The 25,222-nt window shown below is 50.6% G+C and overlaps 10 protein-coding genes across 10 annotated transcripts; 3 read left to right on the top strand and 7 right to left on the bottom strand.

Moving 5' to 3' along the window:
* Nucleotides 1-481: 481 nt before the first annotated feature.
* Nucleotides 482-2,553, bottom strand: IAR55_001099 (uncharacterized protein; the record flags this gene model as incomplete). Its single annotated transcript, XM_066944228.1, has 5 exons — nucleotides 482-576; nucleotides 662-965; nucleotides 1,050-1,872; nucleotides 1,936-2,077; nucleotides 2,172-2,553. The coding sequence occupies 5 exons, from the start codon at nucleotides 2,551-2,553 to the stop codon at nucleotides 482-484; spliced, it is 1,746 nt and encodes a 581-aa protein (XP_066805429.1).
* A 1,024-nt stretch (nucleotides 2,554-3,577) lies between these two features.
* On the bottom strand, nucleotides 3,578-7,313 carry IAR55_001100 (uncharacterized protein; the record flags this gene model as incomplete). The annotated part of the gene is made up of 21 exons (XM_066944229.1): nucleotides 3,578-3,941; nucleotides 4,026-4,150; nucleotides 4,242-4,315; nucleotides 4,376-4,425; nucleotides 4,495-4,593; nucleotides 4,734-4,908; nucleotides 4,963-5,030; nucleotides 5,095-5,137; nucleotides 5,213-5,278; nucleotides 5,350-5,483; nucleotides 5,565-5,670; nucleotides 5,775-5,977; nucleotides 6,062-6,081; nucleotides 6,162-6,274; nucleotides 6,352-6,406; nucleotides 6,473-6,547; nucleotides 6,622-6,628; nucleotides 6,716-6,739; nucleotides 6,813-6,822; nucleotides 6,899-6,936; nucleotides 7,150-7,313. 21 exons carry the CDS (start codon nucleotides 7,311-7,313, stop codon nucleotides 3,578-3,580), a joined length of 2,013 nt encoding a protein of 670 aa, XP_066805430.1.
* A 1,141-nt stretch (nucleotides 7,314-8,454) lies between these two features.
* Nucleotides 8,455-9,435, bottom strand: IAR55_001101 (uncharacterized protein; the record flags this gene model as incomplete). Its single annotated transcript, XM_066944230.1, has 4 exons — nucleotides 8,455-8,572; nucleotides 8,669-8,838; nucleotides 9,041-9,141; nucleotides 9,330-9,435. The coding sequence occupies 4 exons, from the start codon at nucleotides 9,433-9,435 to the stop codon at nucleotides 8,455-8,457; spliced, it is 495 nt and encodes a 164-aa protein (XP_066805431.1).
* An 814-nt stretch (nucleotides 9,436-10,249) lies between these two features.
* On the bottom strand, nucleotides 10,250-11,830 carry IAR55_001102 (porphobilinogen deaminase; the record flags this gene model as incomplete). Its single annotated transcript, XM_066944231.1, has 2 exons — nucleotides 10,250-11,047; nucleotides 11,129-11,830. The coding sequence occupies 2 exons, from the start codon at nucleotides 11,828-11,830 to the stop codon at nucleotides 10,250-10,252; spliced, it is 1,500 nt and encodes a 499-aa protein (XP_066805432.1).
* A 653-nt stretch (nucleotides 11,831-12,483) lies between these two features.
* IAR55_001103 (uncharacterized protein) lies at nucleotides 12,484-14,287 on the bottom strand (the record flags this gene model as incomplete). Its single annotated transcript, XM_066944232.1, has 12 exons — nucleotides 12,484-12,543; nucleotides 12,594-12,662; nucleotides 12,718-12,977; nucleotides 13,024-13,219; nucleotides 13,268-13,385; nucleotides 13,442-13,576; nucleotides 13,632-13,684; nucleotides 13,749-13,827; nucleotides 13,895-13,976; nucleotides 14,052-14,103; nucleotides 14,168-14,180; nucleotides 14,262-14,287. The coding sequence occupies 12 exons, from the start codon at nucleotides 14,285-14,287 to the stop codon at nucleotides 12,484-12,486; spliced, it is 1,143 nt and encodes a 380-aa protein (XP_066805433.1).
* Nucleotides 14,288-14,697: 410 nt separating this feature from the next.
* On the top strand, nucleotides 14,698-16,094 carry IAR55_001104 (uncharacterized protein; the record flags this gene model as incomplete). Its single annotated transcript, XM_066944233.1, has 5 exons — nucleotides 14,698-14,720; nucleotides 14,781-14,889; nucleotides 14,972-15,322; nucleotides 15,445-15,638; nucleotides 15,719-16,094. The coding sequence occupies 5 exons, from the start codon at nucleotides 14,698-14,700 to the stop codon at nucleotides 16,092-16,094; spliced, it is 1,053 nt and encodes a 350-aa protein (XP_066805434.1).
* A 274-nt stretch (nucleotides 16,095-16,368) lies between these two features.
* On the bottom strand, nucleotides 16,369-18,415 carry IAR55_001105 (uncharacterized protein; the record flags this gene model as incomplete). The annotated part of the gene is made up of 11 exons (XM_066944234.1): nucleotides 16,369-16,713; nucleotides 16,778-16,969; nucleotides 17,031-17,095; nucleotides 17,164-17,260; nucleotides 17,321-17,405; nucleotides 17,463-17,537; nucleotides 17,593-17,630; nucleotides 17,700-17,874; nucleotides 17,942-18,031; nucleotides 18,098-18,167; nucleotides 18,271-18,415. The coding sequence occupies 11 exons, from the start codon at nucleotides 18,413-18,415 to the stop codon at nucleotides 16,369-16,371; spliced, it is 1,377 nt and encodes a 458-aa protein (XP_066805435.1).
* Nucleotides 18,416-19,993: 1,578 nt separating this feature from the next.
* IAR55_001106 (uncharacterized protein) lies at nucleotides 19,994-20,507 on the top strand (the record flags this gene model as incomplete). The annotated part of the gene is made up of 2 exons (XM_066944235.1): nucleotides 19,994-20,105; nucleotides 20,302-20,507. The coding sequence occupies 2 exons, from the start codon at nucleotides 19,994-19,996 to the stop codon at nucleotides 20,505-20,507; spliced, it is 318 nt and encodes a 105-aa protein (XP_066805436.1).
* A 377-nt stretch (nucleotides 20,508-20,884) lies between these two features.
* Nucleotides 20,885-22,266, bottom strand: IAR55_001107 (uncharacterized protein; the record flags this gene model as incomplete). The annotated part of the gene is made up of 4 exons (XM_066944236.1): nucleotides 20,885-21,423; nucleotides 21,479-21,628; nucleotides 21,692-21,934; nucleotides 21,990-22,266. 4 exons carry the CDS (start codon nucleotides 22,264-22,266, stop codon nucleotides 20,885-20,887), a joined length of 1,209 nt encoding a protein of 402 aa, XP_066805437.1.
* A 1,228-nt stretch (nucleotides 22,267-23,494) lies between these two features.
* Nucleotides 23,495-24,930, top strand: IAR55_001108 (glycerol-3-phosphate dehydrogenase (NAD(+)); the record flags this gene model as incomplete). Its single annotated transcript, XM_066944237.1, has 5 exons — nucleotides 23,495-23,582; nucleotides 23,640-23,830; nucleotides 23,896-24,235; nucleotides 24,294-24,576; nucleotides 24,651-24,930. The coding sequence occupies 5 exons, from the start codon at nucleotides 23,495-23,497 to the stop codon at nucleotides 24,928-24,930; spliced, it is 1,182 nt and encodes a 393-aa protein (XP_066805438.1).
* Between the last annotated feature and the right edge of the window lie 292 nt (nucleotides 24,931-25,222).

The following is a 25,222-nucleotide window of genomic DNA, read 5'->3' on the forward strand; positions in this document are numbered from 1 at the left end:
CAGCAGTAATCAGACTGTATGAAATAGTGTTCTTGTACGCCAAAGCCACGCCCCATATAAACGAACGGAGACAAAACACGTTCTTCGACTTGACTTGGCGGTTCCCTCCAGAGATGGTGAGCTAGTGTATACTCACGGATCACGCTGGAGGCCATTGCAGATCACCGATGCTGATCCCAATCTCAAATTGCATACATGCGCAATGGCCACTTGTGCAATACGGATCGTAGAGAGACAGACAAGGAGATCAGATGGGAGAGGTTGGGTTCGAAGATTCATATCTGAACCTAAAATGATGTTGTGCTGCAATGCTGAGACGGCAAATGGAAGTCGAAGATGTATCTATGTTGGTTGAAGAGGGAAGATGAGAGGGTATAAATGCAATGATCTGTTTGTGTATGAGCGTTGTGGGTGTGTAAAAATACAAGTACAAGTACAAGTAATGAAGCCGGTCGATGAAATCTATCTCCGAGAGCTGAGTCTATACGGTCGGTTCAGAAGTGTGAGGTTCTTCCAAAGATCTTGGTCTGTCGACTAGTAATCTCTGCACGATCAGATCCGCTACTGCTTTCCCACCTGCAACAACACGACCTGGTCAGCTCTTCATCCATCGTGGAATTGGCTACCAAGTAAAGTAAGCAGGAGCAGGGACAGCACTCACTCAGAGGAATCTCGTTGCCTTGGAATCCCTCGGGATAAGCGACCTGAGGCGTATCAGGCGCCGTGAAGACCTCGTCATCCCACACGCCGTAATGTTTAATCCCCAAAGCTCTCGACGTGAATTCGTAATCTTCCGCGAATCCGCCAGGGTAGAAGAACTCGATCACTGTTGATCTTGGATTTTGCGCGTTCATCCATAACAGATGGGTGAGACCGTTACCGTGAACACCCATCATGACTGTTGTTCGCGCCGAAAGTCGGATCTGTTCGTCTCGTGTCATCTTGTCCATTGAAACGATGTTGATCTGCAAAGACGACCTCAGCATCAGTAAAGGGCACATGGGTATCATTGTGGCGACAAGCAAGCCCGAGCAATCGACACAACTCACCTCCCAATCATACTTCTTCTCCAACTCTTTGAGCTCCTTTACCAAACTGTCATGTCCAGCCTTCTTCAACATTCTTCGACCCCAATCCTGCCTGCTGACATATGTGATCACGGGTTTGCCCATATGGGCCTGTTTCGCCTGTCGATCCGCTTCCAGAAGTTCCTCTTTCTCTTCTGCCAAAGCGCCTGCTTCCGCCTCTAAAGCCACGACATCCTCTTCCGCTTCTTCCGCTTCCACTTCCACACCTACACCTAATCCGACCTCGGTCATGTCCATCTCTAAGCCCTGACCACCGCCGACGAATTCGAGCAGGTTCTTTCGGACGGGTGACCACCAGTATTTGCTAGCTTGGAGTGTGACTGCTTCCGACGCTGTTCTCCACGTCTTTGCGAACTCGGGACCTCGGAAAGCGGCTGCTCGATCGGCAAAGAGAACCCGTTCAAAGACGAAAGCTCTGGCGGTATCGGCTCTATCGAGGAAATCATTTTGATATTCGTAAGACATGGAGGGGAAGATAGCTCGAGACAAGAACGAGTTCATCTTGGCATAATCGTTCCATTTCCCCGCAGCCACATGGGGGAAGATCATTCGCGACGGTGAGGGCAGATGAGTGATTCCCTGTGCGGTGATTGTCGGGTCGAGAGAGGCATAGGTCCGCCAGAGACCGACGAGGAGTTCTGCCGCGAAATGGTAGTAATGGTCGAGGAACTGAGAAGGATCGTTGACGAGGAATGTCGAACCGGAGACGAGGGATGCAGAATTGCCGAACAATCGCTTGGCTTCTGATGGGAAGATGATTCGCATGTCTTGTTCAGTTGGCTCACTAGGAAGTAGACATTATCAGCACGTCTGACGACGCAATCAAGTGTGACAATGAACGGCTCACCGTCCCTTGATAGACTCCTCGTCGTTCCAGATCTCGTTACCGGTACTAGTCATGAGTCGCAACAGAGGGATCGATGAAGGGTTATCCGTGACGATGAACCATGTTCCATTGAACAGGTAGATCTGGTCGAAGATGGTCCATCCTGCGGTGTATTTGTACATGAGCACCTTGTATTTGCGATGAAGAGTTGGTTTGACGCAAGAGTGTGAGGTCATACGTGGTAGGCAATCACTCACCAGGAGCATGTGCCAAAACCAACGTTCTCGGTGCACCTTCTTCCCCCCACCGCACCTTTGACTCTGCCATTCCCGCAATCTTTGCAGTCTTCGAGTACTCCACCCCCGTTTCGATATCTTCCAACCATCTATCCGCGCCACCACTTGCTATTCTTCCTGCTCCTATTCCGGAAGAAGAACCACCTCTCAACCGTCTCCCATCGTCTGACCAATCGTCCTCTCTCCTGTTCCCGAACCCGACCTTGAACCCGAACAACGAGTCGGATCCTGTCGAGTCTGTGAATCGTAGTGAGAGGTCGAATTGGAGGAATAAGCCGAGCAGGACGGTGAGGGTCAGAACTAGTATGATCTCTCGTCGGGTGGGATGGAATGAGCCCATCATGGGTGGGTGGGGGTAGGAAAGGAAATGTGCGGATGTGATCAAGTGTACTGTGACACAGTTGATTGATTGATTGATTAATTGACGCAAGTAAGTCTATTCGACTGGTTTCGGTTGTACAGATAAAACGTGCCGCGACGTAGTAGAGCGGTCGTTGTTGCGTTGTTGCGTTGTTGCTCACTACTAGGGTGCTTATGCTACAAGGGCCGGGGGGCCGGGGGGTTGATGATATGATCTGACGGAGAATACGAGTGACGGTGCCAATCCATGTAAAGGTCAGTGGAGAGTAAACAAACAAAACCTAGCGAGAGCAGTGGTGGTAGTGGTGGTGGTGGCACTATAAGAGGTGGTGTTGCTGCGGGAGAAGGCGGGAGTGCAGATTGAGATGCGAGTGAGAGTTGGTATTGAAATTGAGCAACTCGTACCCGTATCTGTTGTCGTCGTTTGCCCAACTCTACTACTCTGCTGTCATATGGGCGGGTTGTGGCGGTGTCTACCCTAAAAGTTTGTCAGACATGATTCAGGGAAGGGGAATGCTCCATACTCTCCCGTGTTTTTCCGCCTGGCCATATCAACGCTCTTCTTTGCTAATCGATTGTAATCCCATTACAAAATCTCCCATCTCACTCAGATCCGCATAACCAACAGGTGACCCGCAAGGGTAAGTAAGTTATACGAGCATATTCCCTCACACTGCTCCCTGCTTCAGTTCACCCTTGACACCACCCTCCACGCATCCCTTTGCTCTTGGGCTCCAGACGTTGTGCAAGCCCCAGCGCGGTTTTGCATTCCTGTTTCACCTTTGTTGTTCACATCTCAGCTTTCTTGTTCACATATCTCCGTGACTGCCCATACAAGCAAAGGGCAAACAAAGCTCCAGCAAGAACATCCGTGTGCCTACATTCTGTATTCGTCCCGGGCATGTTCAATGACGCATCCATGCTCCCTATCTAATGGTCATCTCTACGTATCTATAATCTAAAGGCGGCGGCCCCTGAGAGTCGATCGGTGAAGCTGGCGATGTCTTTCATGTCCCGATGTTCGACGTGTTGGCTGAGGGCGGTTCTGGAGATTGGGGAAGCGGGACACGTCGTGCGCTGATGTTTGAGGATTGTCGACGGATCGGTTCTTCTTCAGAGGTCACATTCGGAAGGGTCACCTGTCGGGGTAGTGTCGATACAGCAGTCCGATCGATCTCTTCCATCGTTACTTCGGTATACCCGTCTCCACCCCCATTAGCAACCGGGACGTGACCTTGACTGACTTCCGAATCACTACGTTTGTGACCAGATTTGGATTCAGGAGAATCTTGACTCGACTCCGAGCGAGGCAGTAAGGAAGGAGTGCCAGTCACTCGTCGTCCGAGAGTATAGGTGGCCCAGGAACCCCAGCTGCGGTCAGGTCAAGGCATCAAGCATCAGCAGGTGAGAAATCGAATGAGAGGTAGCTCTTGAATTCAAACGTAAATTACTAACATCTGTGTAAGCAGGAGTCCCATGGCAATGATGAAAACCATCGCTGTCCACGCCTTATCAACTGATCGATAGGTGTAATCCTGATGAAGACCCCAATAGACTATGAGGCCTATCGCACTGGCCGACTGTGAACACATGACCCGACCGTGATCATCGTCAGTCGGTGTCGCCTCAAGGGATCACTAGGGGCCATCTCTAGTATGATTCCGTGCACACCTTGAAAACGAAAGTCTGGATCGCTGCGATCTTCAGCATCCGTCCGACAACCCTCCCGTCCCAGTCCAATCGATCTATCGGAACATGTCGGTATATTCTGGCTTCCTGAAATCGGTCAAAATCTTAGAACTCACATCCTATCAGTGCGACAAACGTAAGTTGTTCTGTCGTCGCTTGGAATAACCTAGGCTCGGCAAGTGATTAGTCATGACGTGCACCATGCGCTTCTTTGGATGTAATGAATGTGACTCACCAAACCACAGCGGAGATGAGATATGTCATGGATTGAGTGTACTCGAATACCGATACTGTGAACGATATTGCGAAAATCGTCAAGAAGTGATGTATGATCCTGGTATCATAGCGAAACTTAGTCAGTACAACATGCGTAGCTAAAATCGCGCACTCGACTTCCTCTCGATCTGCCACGACCCTTCGCATCCTCAGTCTCTGAGAATTTCCGGAAGGTCGACACATGTCTCATCCACTCACAGGGGGATTCTCGTCTTCAACCTGTAGACCAGTTCGAAAACGTATAACCCAGAGACCACAACTCCTCCCGTACGAAGACATTGGACTTCCCACAGCGCGTAACGACCTGCGAAGGCGGGTGTGGCGACCAATTCGAGGGCCAGGGCGATGAAGGTGAAGGTGATATTCATGGTGTCTGAGGTTGAGAGTCAGCAGACCCATCAATGAGTGAAATGGAGATGGGATGCACATATGACGACATTCCGTTGGTGTTCGAGACTGAGGCTGCAGAAGACGTGCGATCGTGTATTGTAGATACTGATGAATATCCGGTCAGCCTTGTCAGATTAGTATTGAAGCCTAACGAGGGTGTGGTACTCACAACTGCAGGACATGTGAGACAACGTAGAAGAAAAGCAGGTATCCTGATACATACACTAGTCAGCATCGCAGACAAATTTCCCGCATGAAGGTACGGCTACGATTGAGTTGGGACTTACCTAACAAAGCGGTAGGATACAGAGTTGGATCCCAGGAGTGTGCGTCGCCGTCGCTCAATGCCACCTCTGCGACCATGTGGCAGCAGGGATCGTCAGCTGCGCCTCTTTCTGTTCCATGTCGGACGAGGGTCACTTACCCAAGAGCGGATTCAGAGGCTGTCCGTTGACCGCTTCGATATGCAATACTTCGTCGACGTTCTCCGGAGTGACGTATTTAGGTGCTACCCACCCAACAGGGAAATGTGAAGCCAAAACAACCTGATCATAATCTCTAAGTAGATATCGTGTACCGTCCGACAATGGTGAGGTCAGCCCTGAAAGGGGGACTTCTGTATATGATCAGAATGCTGACCTGGGTATGCACATATCGCCTCCTGAGGGACCTATATGTGGGCAATGCACCGATGGTCGCAGAGGAACCATGGGCACGTGTAGTTGTCTACAAGCGAGATTATCTTCTGCAAGGAGCAGTAAAACATCAGCAAACGTCTTTGAAACTCCCGCTTCGCCGACGAGGAAACATGATGCAAAGTGGAACTTGAGCAGAAGCGAACAAACCCACCGCCCATTCTGTAAGACTGGCCGACCTCCCTGCCGTTGAGGAAATCGGCGCAATGCTCATACAAATCATACTGCTCGTTGGTGCCATTGCAGTAATTCATCGCGGCATGGCAGATTTTCTGGGTGAAGTACTCGCGCAGAACCGTGGAATCGTTCGCCGTCGATGGTAGAGACACCCGAGCGGCCATGTGAGGGATCAGTTGTCTGCGGGGGCACGATGACAACAGAGATCATCCGGCTGTATGATCAGAGGAAAAAGAAGGAGGTTTTCGAGAAAGTGAAACTTACGGTATGATCACGTCGGTTGCCTTTAGGAAGGTCGAAGCAGCTTATCAGCTACAGCATCTGACTGCAAGATGCCAATGAAATGACCTTGAACTTTACTGACCCACGCCCATCGTCGAAAGGAAGCGTCGTACTGCTGAATCTGCTTCTGATCATTTATGAGGAGGAATGCGTCGATCTGTATCGGGAATGTCTGATTCAAAACAGGATAATGGACTGCAACACAGGTATCATCAACAAATATGTAAGTCAGTAATGTGGCGAACGCCACTGGTGATGTACGGCAGACTCACACTCGAACTTGATGGAAGTGGATATAGTTTGATGTTCAACGACCAACGCAGTCACCTATGAAGCCATACCATCAACGTTTGTCGTCTCGTAGTTGAGCACACCAGTCGCTACTGCACCCACGTTGTACGCTATCGGTGTGCCAAAGATCGAGGGGTCTGTAGGATCCGCGGCGGTATTGACGAATAGGCCGAAGAGCTGTACCGGCGAAGCCCATCAGCGTCGATCAAAGAGCGTCCCAAAGTAGGGGCCTCTGTGATGATAACACTGACATATTCACTGATTATGATAGGTGATACAATATCGTCAGTCACGTCTTTGTTTGCTCGAGAAATACTGTACGGGTCGCCAGACTAACAAACTCACGTCGACAGTTCCCTTCCATCAAAACTGTACAACAGGTCCGTCGTCAATACTTCTGTACCATGACTCGCATCTTGTCATACTTTTGCTGGAGACTTACTTGGTCGAGACTGGGTGTCGAAGCTGGTCTCAGCACACCTCCCAAAACCTTCCAGAACTAGGTCTGCACCGACCAACACGACTCACCATCTGCCGTTCCTTTCACGTCCGGCGCAAACAACGTGCTGCGTTGATGGACACGTCAGATCAGCCTGATTTCATCTCGCCCCGGCTCATCACCTCACGACGCCCGATGCTCATCACGTCAAAATCTTCACCCCTGACCGACTTCAGGATTAGTGCGGCCAGAACCGTATCACCATAAGGCTCTCTCTCTCTCACGAACAACCACCTGGCCAATTCCCGCCTAGGCTCCAAGGACTCAAGCGCGGACTTACCTATTGATACTATGTGCGATCCTCGCGTTGTTCGGGGCCAAGAACGAGTCGGCAAAATCCTTGAGCACAGATAGGGCTTCATACTCGCTCAGAGCGAGTGACGAGATGGATGCGAAGAGGAGGAGAGAAAGTAACCGAGAGACAATGAGGTGGGATGATGGCATCTCCGTTATCTCACTTTGTCTGATCAATGGTAGATCGTACACAGTACGAACACACAGAAGGAGTCGAACCGTGCGGTATGATATGCTATGGTATGGTGTATGTCTATAGATGTATAATGACGCTTGGGTGTCGATCAGGCCGATAGTATACAGTCCTTGAGACACTGTAAAACTTTGATCGGATGCGGGTGATTGTGCACTTGCCGGTTATCAAGTCTGGTGTCGATGAATCGAGCGAGTAGACAATGGACCGGACAAGTGAAAAATCGATCAAAGATGTGATGAGATGGTCACAATGTGCGACAATGCTGTTGTTCTGAAAGGGATCCCGAGGGATGATGGAGACCAACTTCGTGTCTCCATAAGTTAGTCAAATACGTTGGATGAGGCAAGATGATAACTTTACTAAACATAGCAAATGCATCGCTCAACGCCGTCCGTTCTCGCCGGTCTAGCCATGTGCCATCCCAAAGGACCTTTGTACTATTGTTCTTCAGGTCGGTGTCGGTGGCTTACGCTTTGATCACCCGCCCTCTCCGCCCTAGTCGGCGTTGACAGGTCGGACATTGACCCCGGAGGCGGTCATGGTCCTGGTCCGTGCGCACGACGCCACGGCTTCGAACCTGGCTTAGTGTATTGTGAGTCTTTCCTTGCTATCTTTGGAAAAGGTCAAGCTGCCGTGGATATCTCCTGGAAGATGACCAGTCGAGTCTGTACCACATTGTAACATGGTGGAACACGATTGAGAGATGACATATAAACGTATTCAAATGGACTGATGATGTAGCCGATGTTTTTTTATTATTTATTCTATTCATTAATCTCGTCACAAAATCACTCGCCACATCACCGAATTTCGTGCATCAGTACGGTAGATGGCAATGAAACGAAGACCAGATAGATCTGCTTGCATACGGATTACCACGATTTCCATGACAACGACGAACGTATGTATGTTCCTTCCTTGTCTGTATGTGTGAATCAATCACGACAAAGCAGCACACTACGCGAGATCTGAGATCTACAGCACACGATCCTAAACTACATAAGTTACTGTACCACCGCCGAGTTCCACTCGCCCATGGATCCTTATCCCCTGTATGCCGAAAAAAATCCCGTTCGCAAGAGCGACCAGCACAGCTTACAGAACCATCGTCACCGTCATCCCTAAGACCAGAACAGTAACTAACATTGACGCGGTGGTCGATTGAGCGATGAGAAGGTTCGGTACTGCTCCTGAATTGAGATATCCCTCGGACCTAGACGAACGTCGCGCAATCGGTCAGTCATCCCAATCGTCAGAGTCAAGACACCAGCTTGACGGCGGTGATGGAGTGTGTAACCGCTTGACTCACTTGAAATACGTCCCGTTGGGACTATCGAGATAATCCTGTGGGATGGGAATGACGACGTTGTCCGCACCCCCTCGTTGACAGAACGAAGTACCGTATTCGACGGCGTAAGCTACGCTCGGGGGTGAGTCGCATGTGATGGGAAGACATTCGGACATCAGGTTCATCCATGCCTAAGGGGGAAAGGGCGGGGGGTGGGAGGGGTGAGTGGGTAGGCGGGTGACAGAGAGAAAGAAGGAAGTGAAGGCGTAATGGTGTCAGTCATTGCTCAATCAGTTGAATGATGTCAAGTGGCGAAGTCTCCGTTGGACGAGGAAGAGTGGAGCATATGTGATAGAGAAGATATGGAAGCGGAAAACCACCACCACCACTCACTTCATCTCGACAATTCCCTTTGATCCACTCAAAGTTGTTGGCCGCTTTCCCCTGCAGTTCAATCGTATTGGTCACCTTGACATGACAGTCGAAGAAGCATGCTTAGGGAGGGAGGAGGATGGGGGGGGGCGGAATGAAAATTTAAAGGGTCAGTCGAGTTCACACGTCACGCCACATGATATGATCGGATCAAGATCCAGTGAGGAAGGGTCAAGGCAGGACAGGGCTTGACAACATGCATTTTGGGGTGGAGCGGATGAAGTATCCGTCGACCGACTGATTGACTCACACGACACCTGCTTGGTCACATCGAGATGATATTGCGCGGCCGCGCTGGCCATCGCGAACGGAAGGAGTAGGAGGGTGGAGACGGCGATATAGACGGATGAGATCATCGTGTGCGTATGTGTGTCGGTCGATGTCGATCGATACGGATGCCAAGTGAAGATGAGAGAGGGTGGCGAGTGATGGGCTGACCCGCGATTCGTTCGACGTGGTTCTGAATGAAGGGTGAGTTATACTGATACCGAGAGCGTGGGGTTGGTTGATTGATTCAAGATGAGCTTCCAACTGGTTCAGTATGTTGACAGAGATGATAAAAGCAAAATGCAATGCGATACATTCAAGCAATCGAACAGAAAGTAGGGAATCAAGTACTCCGCAACTCGGCCTCAGGTCGATCGCATCATACACGCAAAGTAGGAGTGCATAAAGACAGAAGTAATGTCGCGCAATGTAGTATGAACCCCCCCTAGGATTCAGAACAATAGACGAAACAGACAAAACGGAACGAAACGAACAAATAAATGATCCAACTTTCTTATTGTCCTCTTTCTCGTCGTTGTTGTGTGGTTCCAACTCGTTGGTGTATTACCCGATTGAGCAAGTGTGAACGGGAGATAAATTGGAGGGATGAATTAAAGTCGATAGAATATCGAAATGGTAGCAGGTGAGTCTGAGCGACGCTGCACTGGTCCCTATCATCTCCCAAGGAGGTACCTCACCAGTACGTCTCTTGTCGTGATATCGACTGGAGACTGTGTCCATCGCCTTGAGAGCTGAAATCAATGTTGATATACATGCGATACTATGCAGAAGAAATGATCGCAATGCCGGAATATTGACTCAAGGCCTATGTTGACCTGATCCACCCACAAATCTGATACTGTACAAATACGCATCCCGTCCAATCCGTCCAGACCAAGAGATCTACGCAACAATCTCCGCTGCACCATCGTGTGTCATACCTGCCTCTTCCGCTGCCGTTCTACTCTTTTCTATAGCCTTTTCCAGATCTCTCATCTCTCTCTCCTTTCTCAATCGATTGATCTCATCCAGGATCTCACCACCTCCCATCCTCCTTATCTCTCTCGCGCATTCTTCGCCAAATTTCTCCGCTTGTCTGTACGATCGGACGAAGACCGGTCTCGGGGTATGCAGAACGTGTTTGCTGCCGTCGGTGGAGGTGACGCAGACGTGGAGCGACAGTCTGGCAAGTCGTGATCGTAATCTGGGAAGGGAGGATGGGAGGAAAGTGGGTGTGGAGGGCAATGTACCGGCTGTATCGATCACACCGGAGAACCAGAGCATGGGTGAGTCTTCGAGCAAGGGCGATTCGACCTCGTTGAGATATCGATCTTCGACTTGATCTGATAAATCAGAATGATCTCCATGAACATCCAGCTCGAGAAGATCGCTCTCCACTCCAACGGGGACACTGCATCCTCCTTCCAATACTCTCAGACAGCCCCGCTCAGCGGCGGTAGCCCATTCGGTCTGCCAGTGACCTAGACCTCGCAAGCAGTTCCGTGTTCGAAGATCGTTGGATCGAATTTCGACAGCGAGAGCACCTTGTCCGACGGCGTGCATGAGGGTGGGGGAAGAGAGGGGAGTCGTCACTCGATAACCGAGACCGATGCGGGAAAGTCCAGAAATCGCAAGGATGAGAGCGGCGAAAGGGGAGTCCTCCTTGTCTAGTTTGGCAAGTCGAGTGTTGAGGTTTCCTCGCTAGACGCAGCAGCAGAGGCTTGGGTCAGCTTGCAGTGTGACGAGAGACTTGATACTTTCAAAGATGCACAAATGACTCACCATATCCTCGAATACGAGATTTGGGAAAGCCCTCTTCAGCTGAGCGACTCTCCTGACACTCCCTGTACCGACAATCGATCCGTCCGGCAGATCCTCCAATCGCTTGTAACTCAAACCCTTCTTGACGACCAACGCATCTCTCGGATCTTCCCTCTGGACCACGCATCCGATCTCGCATCCGTCCTTCAACACCGTCGGGACGTCCTTGAACGAATGGACGAGCATGTCGAAATGGCCGTGGATGAGTCGAGCTTCCAGTTCGTCTGTCCATAATGATTTGGCGGGCTGGGTCGAAGAGTATGGTGAGAGCAGATGCAAGGGTGTAGTCTGGTTTCGATCTCCCACAGTCGTCATCCATTCTACTGAGAAGGAATATGGTTGAGGGAAATACGGCTTCTCCATCTCCATACTGGTACCATCTTGAACACCTCGTTCAGCGGCAGGCAACTCAATATCAGGTGTCGAAGCACAATCGTCGTGAGACGAGATTTTCAGATCATCATCATCATCCCGCGAATAGGCAGAGGTGTGAAGTTCACGAAGAGCATCCGCGACGTGTCCGGTTTGGACGAGCGCCAGTTGGGACTTGCGTGTGCCGAGGACGAAAGCGTTGGTCTGGGCTTTCATGGCGAGGAGGAGTTCACGATCGGGGAGTGCACGGCGATTTCGAGCGGTAGAGTTGGTATGGAAGGGGCTGGTCATACCGTATTATAGCCAGGAGCGTGTCTATGAGATCAGCTGGAGATTGTACAAGTGTCCAAGTAGCCACGCCTCGTAATGTTGTTACACGGTCAAGAGGCGAACGTCGTGGATCGATTTTCTTTTTTCTGCGTGCAAAGTGTTGAGGTGAAAAACACGTCAGGCTCGCCCCGCAACACGAAAAGCGAGGATTTCTCAAGTATGGTCGAGAGTGCGAGGGTTGCGCAATGCGGAGGGACCTTGGCGATCACTGTCTAGCTGGTGAGATTATAAGTTTGAAAGAGGACGAAAGTCCATGGTCGTCATTGATCGTTGGGGCTCATTGTTGGTGACTTTTATTTATTGGTCCCTTCAATCCAAAAAGTGTGATTCCACATTTCAGCCGGTAACTAATCACCACCCTGTTTCACCCGAATGTGGCACTCGATCTAACAACCAATCACACCTGCTCAATTTGGCACCGAGACATAGATCATGGTAACATGGGTATGCATCACAGTCGATATCCATATGATACGAGCAAACATGAAGGTATACACGGCGGGGTTCGTTACTGTGATATTCAGGAGCCGGCATAAAAGGTCATAACACAAGAAGGGAATGAAGGCGTAAGATGTTCAGGTATCTCAAGGAATCCAAATCGCACAATCATTAGATCAACGGCGACCAACGGTACCACCTTGTCGATGGTATGCAGCAAGTTGATCGAGCTCGGCCTGTAGCACTCATCAATACTGGATGCTGGAGAGATACTGACTGGACTCACCTCCAAAGCTTTGATCGCAGTATGGGCCTGCTCGAGATCTTTGTTCAATCGATCCCTCTCAGCGATAAGCTGAGTTCACGAATCATCAGGCTTCGCTTCACGGTATTTTGAAAGGACGACGCACATGTTGTTCCCATTGTCTGAAACGCGCCTCTTCGAGCTTCACCTGCTCCGTGAATCGCTTTCGCAGCATCTCCTCTTCCTCCCTGTACTTCGGGTTATCCAGCTTCTTGACCTTTGGCTCGCCAAACTTGCGGGTCTCCATCTGAGCCAGTCGGTACGCCTCGTAGTGATTCTCCTCAGTAGAATTGATGAGGTCCAGCATGTAAGTTCGGATGAGGAGGGAACGCAGCTTCTTGAAATCGCAATGGTCCTCGTTCTCGACTGCATCAAGGTTAGGCTCAATCATTGGCACAAGCAATCTGCTCACCTTCGGCGACACCCCAGAGATATTCACGTCCCTTCACAACACGCCCGTCAGGAGTGGTAACGTCGGTGATAGACCCGATGATCGAAAATGGCATCACGGCTTGCATCGCTCGAGCGTGCTCTGCTGCAGTCTCGTCTTCCGCATCAATAGGAGGGGTGTAGATCTTGATATTCTGCGCATCGACCACTTCTCGGATCTGTAGTCACTGTGAGCGGTCGCTCACATCCTCTTAAAGAGGACTTACGATGGTCTTGAAGTTGCTCAGATCTTCAGGAGTCATCGTGTCGGCTTTTGCGACCACCGGGATGAGGTTCACCCTTGTTCCAAGCCTCTTCATCACCTCAACATCCAAGGGTTTGAGCCTGCGAATACGTCAGATGACATCCTTCATGAAGCGGCAGACTTCAGCTGAGCTTACGTGTTACCGGTGGGCTTGATGAAATACAAGCACGCATGGATTCTTAGGTCCTGCTTCTCCTTTCGAAGAGGTTGCTGCTCTTGACGCATATACGATTCATGTTGTTCATCGATGAAGTCGACAATAGGGGTCCAGCTAGACGAAGGGATAGTCAGATTACGTTTTGATAAGGTCAAACAATTCAGCTTGCCTGTCTCGGTTGTTGACATAGTCTCCAAAACCAGGCGTGTCGATGACGGTCAACTAAGCGAGATCACATATCAGCATGACATCTTCTGGAATGACCGATGAGCTATCAACTGCTCACTTTGATGTTGAATCCTCTTTCTTCCAAGTCAGCCTTCAGAATCTCAACCTCTGTAGTCTTGTCCATCTGCTTTGCGAATCTGCACCAGAGATGCAGCCATCATCAGTTTCCTCATGGGCCTTCGGTAGGCATTTCCCAAAACTGACCGTTGACGATAATTCCTCGGCGAGCAGATCTCCGTAGCGAACAAGGTGTTGATGAGCGTGGTCTTTCCGAGACCTGACTCGCCTAGAGGTGTGTCAAAAGAGCATAAGCGACGACCATCATCGATTTCAAGTTGTCATTGCACGCGCTCGGACTCACCAACAACCATCATGGTAAAGTGTGCGCCATGCTGACTTGTGATTTTGTGCCGCTACAGGGAAGGTAAGAGTCAGCTCGGGGACTAGGTAGAGAGACTCCGGCTGTTGGAAGCTCACTTGGTTTGGCAAGCTGTCAAAGTGTGGTCAGCCGTGTCAGCGTAATCTAGTCACGATTGCGAGACCGAGGAGGAAAGGGGTATGAGCTGCTCACTTTGAGATACCGATACCGTCAGACATGTCTTCTTCTGCGATCTCGCGTGCTCGATGCTCAGGATCTCAGCTGTGTCGCCCTGATAGAGTATATGAAGTAAGGAGAGAGGGATGAGATCTGTACGAGGGACGAGAAGAGGCAGGTCTGTGCGACGAGATCGATGCGTTGAGCAACATGGCAGACTTGACTTTACTTTTGCCCCGCGTCCAAAGGCAAGGTGAAGAGGTCAAAGCGTAACGTGGCGAGGCGTCGAACCGGATGCCTAAATGAGTTAGGAGTGACAACACTAGCAAGCAAAAACCTCCACTCGGTTTGCCACCAAAGATCACTAGTGACAAAGGATTATCGTGCCCGGTTCTCAGATATCCATCCTTACCTTCTCCTGATTCCTTGTATATTGATCGCTGACGCAACCAAGCGAGAGCGCGATAGCAAGATGCCCCGTCTTCAAATCCTCCAGTAAGTCTCATTGGGGTTTGTTGACCTCAGGATGGCTTCTGACCTACCTCTGTTGCTCAGACACAAATCGTACCATCCTTACCTGGAGAAGAACAAGCAACGTGTTCGGGAAGATGAAGCTCGAGCTAGAGCCGAAGAGCTTGCCGAGGAGCAGAAGAGAGTCGACAATGTAAGTCGACCGGCTCAAGCCTAGCACATATCGTCGACAGAATTTCTGACCCTGATGATATTCGTGTGGTGTATATGTGTAGGAAGCCGAAGCTCGATTACACATCTTACGACGAAGAGCTGGTTCTCCCTCCTTTCAACCACCGGAAGAAGAAGACGACAATCTCCCGTCCACATCTACCGTTCGAGACGGTCAACTTCCAGGTGGTAGTGGATCGAGTCTGCTCGAAAGACATCGGAAAGAGAAAGCTAGAGAGGAGAAGAGGGAGAAGAAGAGGAGGGATAGATTGGATTTTGATTTTCCGACCGAAAGTGCTAGACGAGATAAGGGTAAGGAGAAGGGAGGATCTGAAAGGGATGAGGAGGAAGGGAGAAGGGCGGATAAATGGGAAGTTGATGGACATTTGAATTTCTTTGCTGATCTGGAGAGGAACGTGAGTGGACAAAACATTCTCATGCATGACATCTTGTCCGTTCAGACACCCGTCTTACAATCGTGTCCTGAGATTGGAAATCGAGGCGAAGATGTGCTGATACAATTGCACTCTCGCCTTAGCCACCACCAGACGAAGCTGTGCCTACAGCTGCTGAACTAGCCAAGAAGAAGAAGGATCAAGAGACCGATCCATTTACGATGTATCTCGGCCGACCGGAAAGAGAGACCAAACCTTGGTATGCGGACAAAGACCTGAAGAGGGTGGAAGACACCGAGACGGGCGAAGAAGCAGAGGAACGAAGGGCCAGGGACAGGTGAGTGGGACTTTCCGGATCGCGTTGCATCTTCACCGGAATGTTAAGCTGAGTCTGGTCGATATTCGACGTTGAAACAGACGGAAAGACGCTCGGAGCAAAAATCGACATGATCCCTTGACCCAGATAACCACTCTTCTCTCCTCACATCCGAATCCTTCTTCTGCTTCTTTTCGTCACAGAAATCCTCACAACAAGTACAAAACTCAACCTTCCGCCGACCCTGTATCAGCTCGACAGTCTCGCGAAATGTCAGAACGCGAGAGAGCTTTGGCGCTCATTGCCAAGTCGAAAGGAACTGCAGGACCCAGACCGAACTGGGACGATACACCTTCGACTGTAGGTGGAGGAGCTAGGAGTTGGGCAGATGAATGGGAACGACAGAAGAACAAGGCCGGACACAGGTTCTTTGGATCGGGACCTGGACCAACGGGAGGAAGAGGCTGGGAGGTATGATCTGATCAAGTTGACGACCGGTCGTTGCGTTGTCTTTGCCAAGTCGCGCATGGATGTCTGTACGGGAAAGAAGACCCACTATCTGCGTCGACGCGCCCTTGTGGAACTAGCCAATTGTAGCCAAAATTATCGAACGTCACTATAATGCATTATACGAAATCGAACGTGTGTATAATGGGTACATGTGCGATAGAGGCATACCTACGAATACAGTCATTTATCGAGGTGTATATTAGGGATTTCAGGAAGAGATGCAGGAAGAGAGATACAGCGTTCACTGCCTATGAACAGGGATATAATCGACGTGATCTCTAGGTCCGGCGCCAGCCGCACCATGGTGAGTGAAGGGGGCGTGGTGTCCTCTCACTCCATCCGGACCGAGACAATGCGCGCAATCTCCTTCGACGTGATGGTGCTCGGAATGAATCTGAGGGGCCGCACTCCTCTCGTTGTAGTTCATGGTCTGCTTGGCGTATCCACCGTTGATGACGGGAGTGGGCTGGTCGACGTATGTGGATGCGGAAGGTCGAGGTCCGGCTTCGAGAAGTTGAGAAAGCATCATTTCAATCTTGTCCAATCGAGCTTCTAAAGGTCCAGGGTGAGCTTCGAGGTCGAACACCTGAATACCATCCAATGTCAGTCAGTATTGCTGTTTTTGCGGAGCAGCCAAAAAGGCAACCTACGGCTCCATGAGGACCTTCAGTCAACAAATCTCCCAGACCAGGACCGGAAACAGCCAATGTTCGTCCACCCTTTTCTTCGTCGAGGGGCTTCTCGTACGCGCCAGTGGTGGGGCCGACGGTTCCAGGGGCAGGTCGAGCGGGCTCTTCGCCGTCGGCCTCGGGGCCAAGGACAGTCTCGTACTGAAGCCATTTCTGATGAAAAGTTGTCATATCAGCTTGGGTCAGATCGACTCCAATGGCCAGATCAACTCACGAGCATCTTGTAGAAGCCAGCTGCGATAGTGGCACCCAACGCAGGCCCAACCCAGTAGATCCAGTCTGAACACATCGAAGCAAGTCAGTGATTAAGTCGGTGAACAATCAGAGGTTCTCACAAAAGCACTTACGATATCCGCTGAAAGTCTTGAGAACGACGGCAGGCCCGAAAGATCGAGCAGGGTTGAGCGATCCACCGGTGTAGTAAACACCGAGTAGCTCAGCGACCTACACAGATGCGACAACGGGTCAGCTAAACATACAAGTACGAGGAAGCAAGTAACTTACAAAGAGGGCGAGTCCGATACCGATGGGAGCAATGAAAGTAGCCTTGTGCTTCTCAGCGGCCAAAAGAAGAATGGCAAGCATGAGCCTAGTGGCATAAAGCAGGTTAGTACCCCACAAGCTACGTCATGTTTCGGCCACTCACAAAGAGGTAAGGAACATCTCGATAAACAAGCCTTGCACGATCGAAGTGCCTCCTCCAAGAGTGGTTCGGACGTTCCTGTGACCCCCTCGTCAGCTCCTCTATCACGTGTGGATGGAGTGGTTGTGCTCACAGTGTACCAGGAGTGATAGCTTGAATGATAGCGGCGCCCTACAACAAACGCAATACGATCATTTAGCTATGATCCATGACAGAAGACGAGTCGAGCATGTGACTCACGGTGATACCACCCAAGATCTGACTGAAGGTGAGCAATGCTCCTCGAAGGGGAGCGAGTGCTCCGACAAGGACCATACCGAGCGAGACTGCAGGATTGAAAAGACCACCAGAGACTCGGAAGAAGATCCATGCGTTGACAGCGAGCGAGAAACCGAATGAAAGAGCGATGTAGAGTCTGGGGAGAGAACGACCAAATATGAGCGAGCCGACCTCAGCATGATCGGTAGGGTCTGAAAACTCACAAGTTGGAAGTGTTTGCGGTAGATGCGGTAGAACCATCTTGACCCGCTGTAGTGGCACCGGTGACGGAGGTCGTGGGGATGTTGGCGACGCTGTGACACAGGACCTGTCAGTGTTCTCTACTCCTTCGGCCGGGAAAACTGGAGGTGCAGACTCACTTGGTACCTCCCAAAGCGAAGATCATGAACAAGACGGTACCGACATATTCACCGACCATAGCGATGAAATCTGAGCCGACGCATCAGCGTCGTTCCTCATCCACATGCCGTGCACCATCGTATCTTGACGAGTCGCGCCGGATCAAATGGATTTGACGTATTTGTCCACTCACGATTTTTGATGGCCAGACTTGCAGGTCCTTGAGTCGGTGTTCTCAGATGCCAGTTGATCGGATTCCTGCCTTTCAGCTGTTGTCTTCGATCGGGGTTCGAAGCATTGAGGTCTGAGAGGTCCTGGTTCGTTCGAGGGAGCGACATCGTGATTGCGAAAGGACTGTCCCTTGAACAATCTAAAGTGTGTTCAAGTGACGATTCTGTGATTGATAGCGAGAAAAGCAGAGATCTCTCGGGCTTGAAGATGGGAATGCATATGTTGTATCCTTTATATCGAAAGAATAGATCTACGATAAAACGGTGACTACCCAGAAGAACTGTAATACTTTTTCGGTTCATGACGACTTTTCACCTACCCAACGGGAGAAGCACAGCCACACAAACCTCGACGTCATGATGCCGATAGCCGTGTCTGCCCACGCAGACACGAGAGGTCTTTATGGAATGGAATGGATTTTACGTTGATTCCTCGTTATCGTCTCGAGCACAGTCCAAGTTCAATGCAAGATGCAAGACAGAAAAGGTGCGGCGTCGTCTCGTCATATCTCTTCTATTGGAGTATTACAAGATCAGTCCGTACGCGATTTAGTCAGAATCACGATCCGATCTTCTACCCTATAGCCAATACTTCATGTCGATCAAAGATGAAACCGAATCGATGTGTGAATTGGTTACCTTGTTTCCAGCATGTAAGACAGAGACAAAGACAGAGACAAAGACAGAGACACTTCCGATCAGCCTGGACCAACTCGGCCCTTTGCGTTCGTGTTCGATGCATGAAGGTGGTCCTGTTCATGGGAATCAGAACACCCCCGTCTCTCTTGCCTTGATTCCTGCTCGCCCAGGCGCGCGGAACTGGTCTCTGATGGACGGAGACGGTATGTGTCCAGCTCGTTGTACCTTGTTCAGGGCAATTGCACGTCGATCGGGATCCGTCACAGGCACGAAGAAGAAATCTTTCCTCCATTCTTCCAACAGGGATACACCGCAGAGACGGTATCAACACCAGAACCTCGGCTTGGTAAAGGAATGGTGATGTACGCGCTTGTCATGACGAATACGAATGGCAGCAAGTCCTCCCAAGGTATGGATTTCCCCGGGAGTTGTTCGAAGAGGCTGGAGGGGTCCCGTCTTGAGGTAGTCGCCGGTTCGAGATCTGGACCATTGTCTATGTCTGGGCAGGTATGTCCGGTGTGCTCGATAGAGCGAAGTACAATTGATTGAAACCGTTCAATCGCTGCATCCCTTGGTGGTGGTGGATCGACTCGAAAGCCTGGTTGGTTGCGAAGAGCCCTCTGAATGACCCGGTTCATGACGATAACATTGGGGGCGTCGGATTCACATCCGGCTTTTCAGGTTTCAAATGTAAATTATTCTAGAAGAGGATCCTACTTCGCACTAGCGACTATTCTGCTCTGCAGTTCTGCTGACCAGCTTGCATCATAACTTCGGGAACTGTGTCCCTCACTGATCGCACCTGACAAAGAGTGTCGCGATGCAATGACCATCTGACAAGTCGTTCGCGACGAATTCGCGACTTGTGTACATCATTCTTCAATCACTTGGCAATATGTCGTCGAGCCTATCACCCGGAGATTCAGACCTATATAAAAGCATGCCCACCGACTATCCAAGCGCGTGTACCACACATTCACAGAGGGACTGACAGTTCGAGAACTACCTTCGTACTTGAACGATTCATCATCGCAACCACTGACAAAGATGGCATTGGGAGCGGATCTGCATGGTACGGATACCCCCAAGGCTCTTCCCAGTCACGCTACGAGGATGACTTGCTCCATCTTCTCGGGGCGAGGAGATCAAGACGCTTTTGGTGAGTCGTGTATCTGATCGCAGTCGGTTTCATGAAAAAACAAAAGCCCGAAGCGGGAGGAGGCGCGGCCTCAGGCCCACCCTTCTGCTCTTTCCGTGAGGGAAACGTATTGTTGCTTTGTGCACAAGCTCAATATCGACCCTGCGATTTCGAGACCTTACTATATTCGCTCGGCTAATCACTCGGTCCCGTACAGATAAGAGCGTGGATGATCCCTTCAGCAAAGCGGGTCACGATCTGCCCTCCACAAGCACACAAAGTATGTCTGACGATCCGAGATCGGGTTCTGGTAACGATGACAGTGTGAGTACGATATCATCCTCCACTTCAACCCATGTTGGACTGGATACTCTTCGGATTTGGATTGATGTAGACGGGGGACAACGAGATGAGCTCATGTAGTATAGTTGTCAGGAAGAGTCACCGACAATCATCAACCTGTTGATCACGATTTGATCGTGGGGTAGGTATTTGGGAGACGTGATCACCAGACAAATACCGATTGGGTTAGGTAGCGATTTGACTGAGAAATTTGGGTTCCAAACAAAATGCGTTTGATGCATCGCATTGATATGCTGAACAAAGATGTGCAATCCCATGCTCGCAGGACAATCAATGAAGGAAACCGCGCTGCCGATTGCCATTTCTCACTGCCAATGCTAGTCGCATGCTTGATGCTAACGCTTGCTGTCTATGTTAATCTATTTATGCGAATCTATGACACACCAGATCCTTTCCCTATATCGCTACAAATGCAGATGGACTTGAACCCTTACGCACTACTCATCCTGGTTCAACTCTGTTTGAGCCCTTCGCTTGGCCGCGTTACCTGCCAAGGCCCGCTTGAACGCATCAAGGGAAGGTCCGCCACCGGACTGACTGGCTCTCCTGTGGAACTCGAGTTCCGCACGCTTCTCCTCATCGCTCTGTTCACCTCCAGGAGACGATGGTCGACTGTTTGCTGGAGATCCAACGACACTGTCGTTACCTGTCAACTCGTCGGAAGGCTTGAAGGAAGTGGGGTTTCGTACTACACCGCCAGAGAAGGAGTTGGAACGGGAAACGGCAGGGGTAACAACGGGAGTGACATCGGGAGTGGGTCGGGTGGAATATCGATCAACGGGCTGTTCGATGATAAGGTTGAAGGTGTTGGTGGAGGGATCCCATTGAGCGACGACATGGGAGAGATCTTCGACGAGGAAATCGGGTCGCTCCTTTTCGAGCTCTTCACGGGTGTGAGAGGTACATGTGGCAAGGACAAGAGCACCAGAGGCCTTTCCGGATCGGATACCGGTGGGCGCGTCCTCGACGACGATGGCTGCAGGTTCTGTTAGCTACCTCTTTCTGCGAAACCGAGTTTCGTTGTCACTCACATTCAAAGGGGGAGGCGTTACAACCGGAAGCACCGAGCAAGTAGGGGTCGGGGAAGGGCTTTCCTCGAGTGACGGAGTCAGCAGTGACGAACACCTTTGGTGTTGTCAAGCCAGCAATCGGGATAGCCTTTCCAGCGTAGAAGTATGTTGCTGAAGCAAAGATCAAGTCAGTACGGTTTGCGGTGTCAGTGTCAGACGAAGCATGGCACTCACATGAGGTGCAGATAGCCCATTTCTCCTCTCCTCCCCTCATCTCCTTGTCCGAACTCAGGTCGTCAAGAAGCTTCGCGACGCCTGGCAACGTCTCAATACCACCTGAACCGGAAGTTCGAGCGATATCCTCGGCAGCTTCAAGAATGGCAGTCTCGAATCGGATGACCTCGGAGGCGAGAAGCTCAGGGTCACTGATCTTACACCACTTCTTGAGAACGTCAATAGTTCGCATTCCGTGGGCAGCTAGCAGTTGGATGTAGGTCAGCGCTGGACAATGCCTAATTCATGTTCCACTCACATCGCAAGATGTCATCCAAGTCAAGGGTGTAAGTCTGAGAGAACAGCTCCCACGCCTTGACGACAGCACCACTGGAGTTGATCAGGGTACCGTCCATGTCAAAGAGGACCGATTCGACGTTGATCGAGACGATGTGAGGGTCATTGACGGGAGTCAGTTGACCGGAAGCAAGGGATGCGAAGGAGCCTCGTCGTGATGGGGCAGTGGAAGGAGGAACGGAGTTGGCAGGGGTGTTCACGGCGGACATCGCGAACGCGGATTTGGTGAAGACGGACATGATGGGTGTGAGTTGATGTGAGAGATGGGTTAGTGCAGTAGTCGAAGTGGTGTTGTTTGCCTAGAGGCTTTTTGGATCTATTGGAAGCGTCTGACAAAGATAAAGTGGCGAGGTTGGAAAGACAAGTGAAAAGAAACAGCAAAGATGTCTGGTCCGGTTTTGTTGAATGGCTCTGTTTTCCCTCGTCGGCTTTCAGTGGTGAAAAAAGTCTCACACTCGGGAGTAGATTGGACGGTTGGATGGATGTGTGGGGTGATGTGATCGCAATCACATAAAAGGACGGAGAAATCAAGAGGTGGTGTTTTGTGTACGGTGGGAACCCAAAAGCCGTTTCACCCGAGCTCCCCCCCCCCCCCAAAAAAAAACAAGAAACAAGGGAAATTTGCCTAGGTGATACGCCTCATGACGTCTGCCATGTAGTATCCGAGAAAAGATTCCCAGCGGCTTTTCACCTTGGGTCGACCGACGAAAAAGCTAATTGTTTCAGGGTTCACGAAAACTTCAAGCGGACTAAACGAGAAACAAACTATAACCGGCGGTATCAGATTTTAAAGAGTATCTATTATGACGTCAAAGTGTCCCACATTTCAAACGTTTCACACTCCTTCCAAGCACGCTGAGCACAGCCTGAGGAGAAGGTTTTTTTTTTCCCTTCCTCACAGACGACGCTTGCTTGGCATCTCGCTCCCACCTGCTATCTCCGCCCTGAAGTCGACCGAGGGAAGGAGATTAGATGGCTGAGATCTGGGTCGATGAGCATCTCAATTGGATTTTCCTCTGCAATCATGCCATTGGGGCAACAAATTTTCAAGCGACCTGCGTCAACACAATCCGAAAGCTCGTGATCAATGCCCCCCCCCCCGCCTGTTTGTATCCGTGGTTAGTGAGAGGATTTTCAGGATTTCCCGGTGTGACTCGTATCCACCTGCTTGACCCCGAATACTCTCTTGCTTGCTGCATTGGTGACGTTTCGGGCTTTACACATTTTTACTGGGGTGCGTCCGTCGGTAAAACAGCGTGGGAAGAGGGGAAATATACGCTTTGATGTCGAAGGTGATCGTTCATTATATGCATTCAATCAGAAGAGCTTGGAGTGCAAAAAGTCAGCTGCTTGCCACTTATTGCCATCACCAGCACTTTGCATCTTTACATTCTCTCTTCACACCAATCTGTCAAACAGTTTCAGTAGTCAAAAAGCATCAGAATAACAATAGACACATCAAGCATCATGTCCGCCGCATCTACCGCTCCATCATCGCCCGAAGTCGCTCAGCAATTCTCTGACCTCGACATCGCGTCCACCGTCACCACTCCTGGTGAGCTTGCCATGCATGACTTGAGATACAGATCATTGCTGAACCCTCTGCTATTAGCCGTCACTCGTCCTTCCTCCCCTGCACCGCCTGCCCTTCCCGAATCCCCCCTCTCCTCTGGAAAGCACAAGATCGCTGTCATTGGATCAGGATCATGGGGTTCCGCTTTGGCCAAGATTGCGGCTGAGAACGCGTGGAAGCGGAAGGACGATTTCCACTCTGAGGTCAGGATGTGGGTCCGAGAGAAGATTGTGAGCAAATCCTCACTGCAATGATCGATGGCAGACTCTCATGCCCTCTGTGATCTGTTCTTTAGGTCAACGGAAAGCCATTGACGCATGTCATCAACCGAACTCATCTCAACTCTCGATACCTTCCTGACATCACCCTCCCCAAGAACCTCGTCGCGGTCCCTCATCTCAAGGATGTCGTCAAGGATGCTACCCTCATCATCTTCGTCGTCCCTCATCAATTCCTCCACACGGTTCTGTCCGAGCTTTCCAGGCCCGGTGTTCTCACCCCTGGCGCTCGAGCTATCAGTGCTATCAAGGGTGTGGAGGTGAACGGCACCGACATCCAAACTTTCGCGAGTCTGATCGAGGCCAAGGTCGGAACACCTTGTTCCGCTCTCAGCGGTGCTAATATCGCTCTCGAAGGTGAGTTTGGTACTCTTTACGGTTCGAGAGCTCCTGCTGATACGCCGACTCTGCTCAGTCGCTATGGGACAATTCTGCGAGACTACCATCGGTTGCCCTACCCACAACGACTCTCTCCTCTGGTCCGCAGTCTTCGACGCTCCCTCTTTCCGAGTGAGGACTGTTGAAGACGTCAATGGCGTCTCACTCGGTGGAGCGCTCAAGAATGTTGTCGCCCTTGCTGCCGGCTTCGTCGATGGTCTTGGACTTGGAGGAAACACCAAAGCTGCCATTCTTCGAATTGGCCTGAAGGAAATGACCGAGTTCTGTTTGGAGTTCTTTGAAGGTTCTCAAGCCGAAACGTGAGTTATCTCTCGCAGACCTAGGTCTCTTCCAAAGGATGACATGCTGACGCATTCTGCTTTGCTCGTTCCAGCTTCTCAAACGAATCAGCAGGTATTGCCGACTTGATCACCACATGCTACGGTGGACGAAACAGGAAGTGCGCAGAAGAGTTCGTCAAATCCGGCCAATCATTCGAGCACATCGAGCGAAAGTTACTCAATGGTCAGAAGCTTCAGGGGACTGCTACTGCCGAAGAGGTTAACAACTTCTTGGTGGCAAGGAAGAGGGCTCATGCCTATCCCTTGTTTGAGAAAGTGTACAAGATCGCTTTTGAGGGCATGTCCCCCAAGCAGTTGGTCGTCGGATTGTAATCGGAGTCTCGTCGAAGAGTACCGCGTCGTGTAGCATATAGACAAAAACAGGAGAAGCCAAGACTTATCGATGGGATCGATACCGTAGCATTAGACATCTTTGATAGACTAAATAGACAGCATTGTGGGAATGTCAATCAGCCATTGCATACAGAGAAGCAACATGGCGAGCCCAAACAGAACGAACGAGGAAATCAACAGTCATCCGATTTCACCGAGAAGCACGGTGGCGAATCATGTGATCCGTTTCCGGTCGTTTAGATCCGAAGCTGTTTTGGCTTCCGTGATGATA

Source organism: Kwoniella newhampshirensis, chromosome 2 (assembly GCF_039105145.1).
Source record: "Kwoniella newhampshirensis strain CBS 13917 chromosome 2, whole genome shotgun sequence".
NCBI lineage: Eukaryota > Fungi > Basidiomycota > Tremellomycetes > Tremellales > Cryptococcaceae > Kwoniella > Kwoniella newhampshirensis.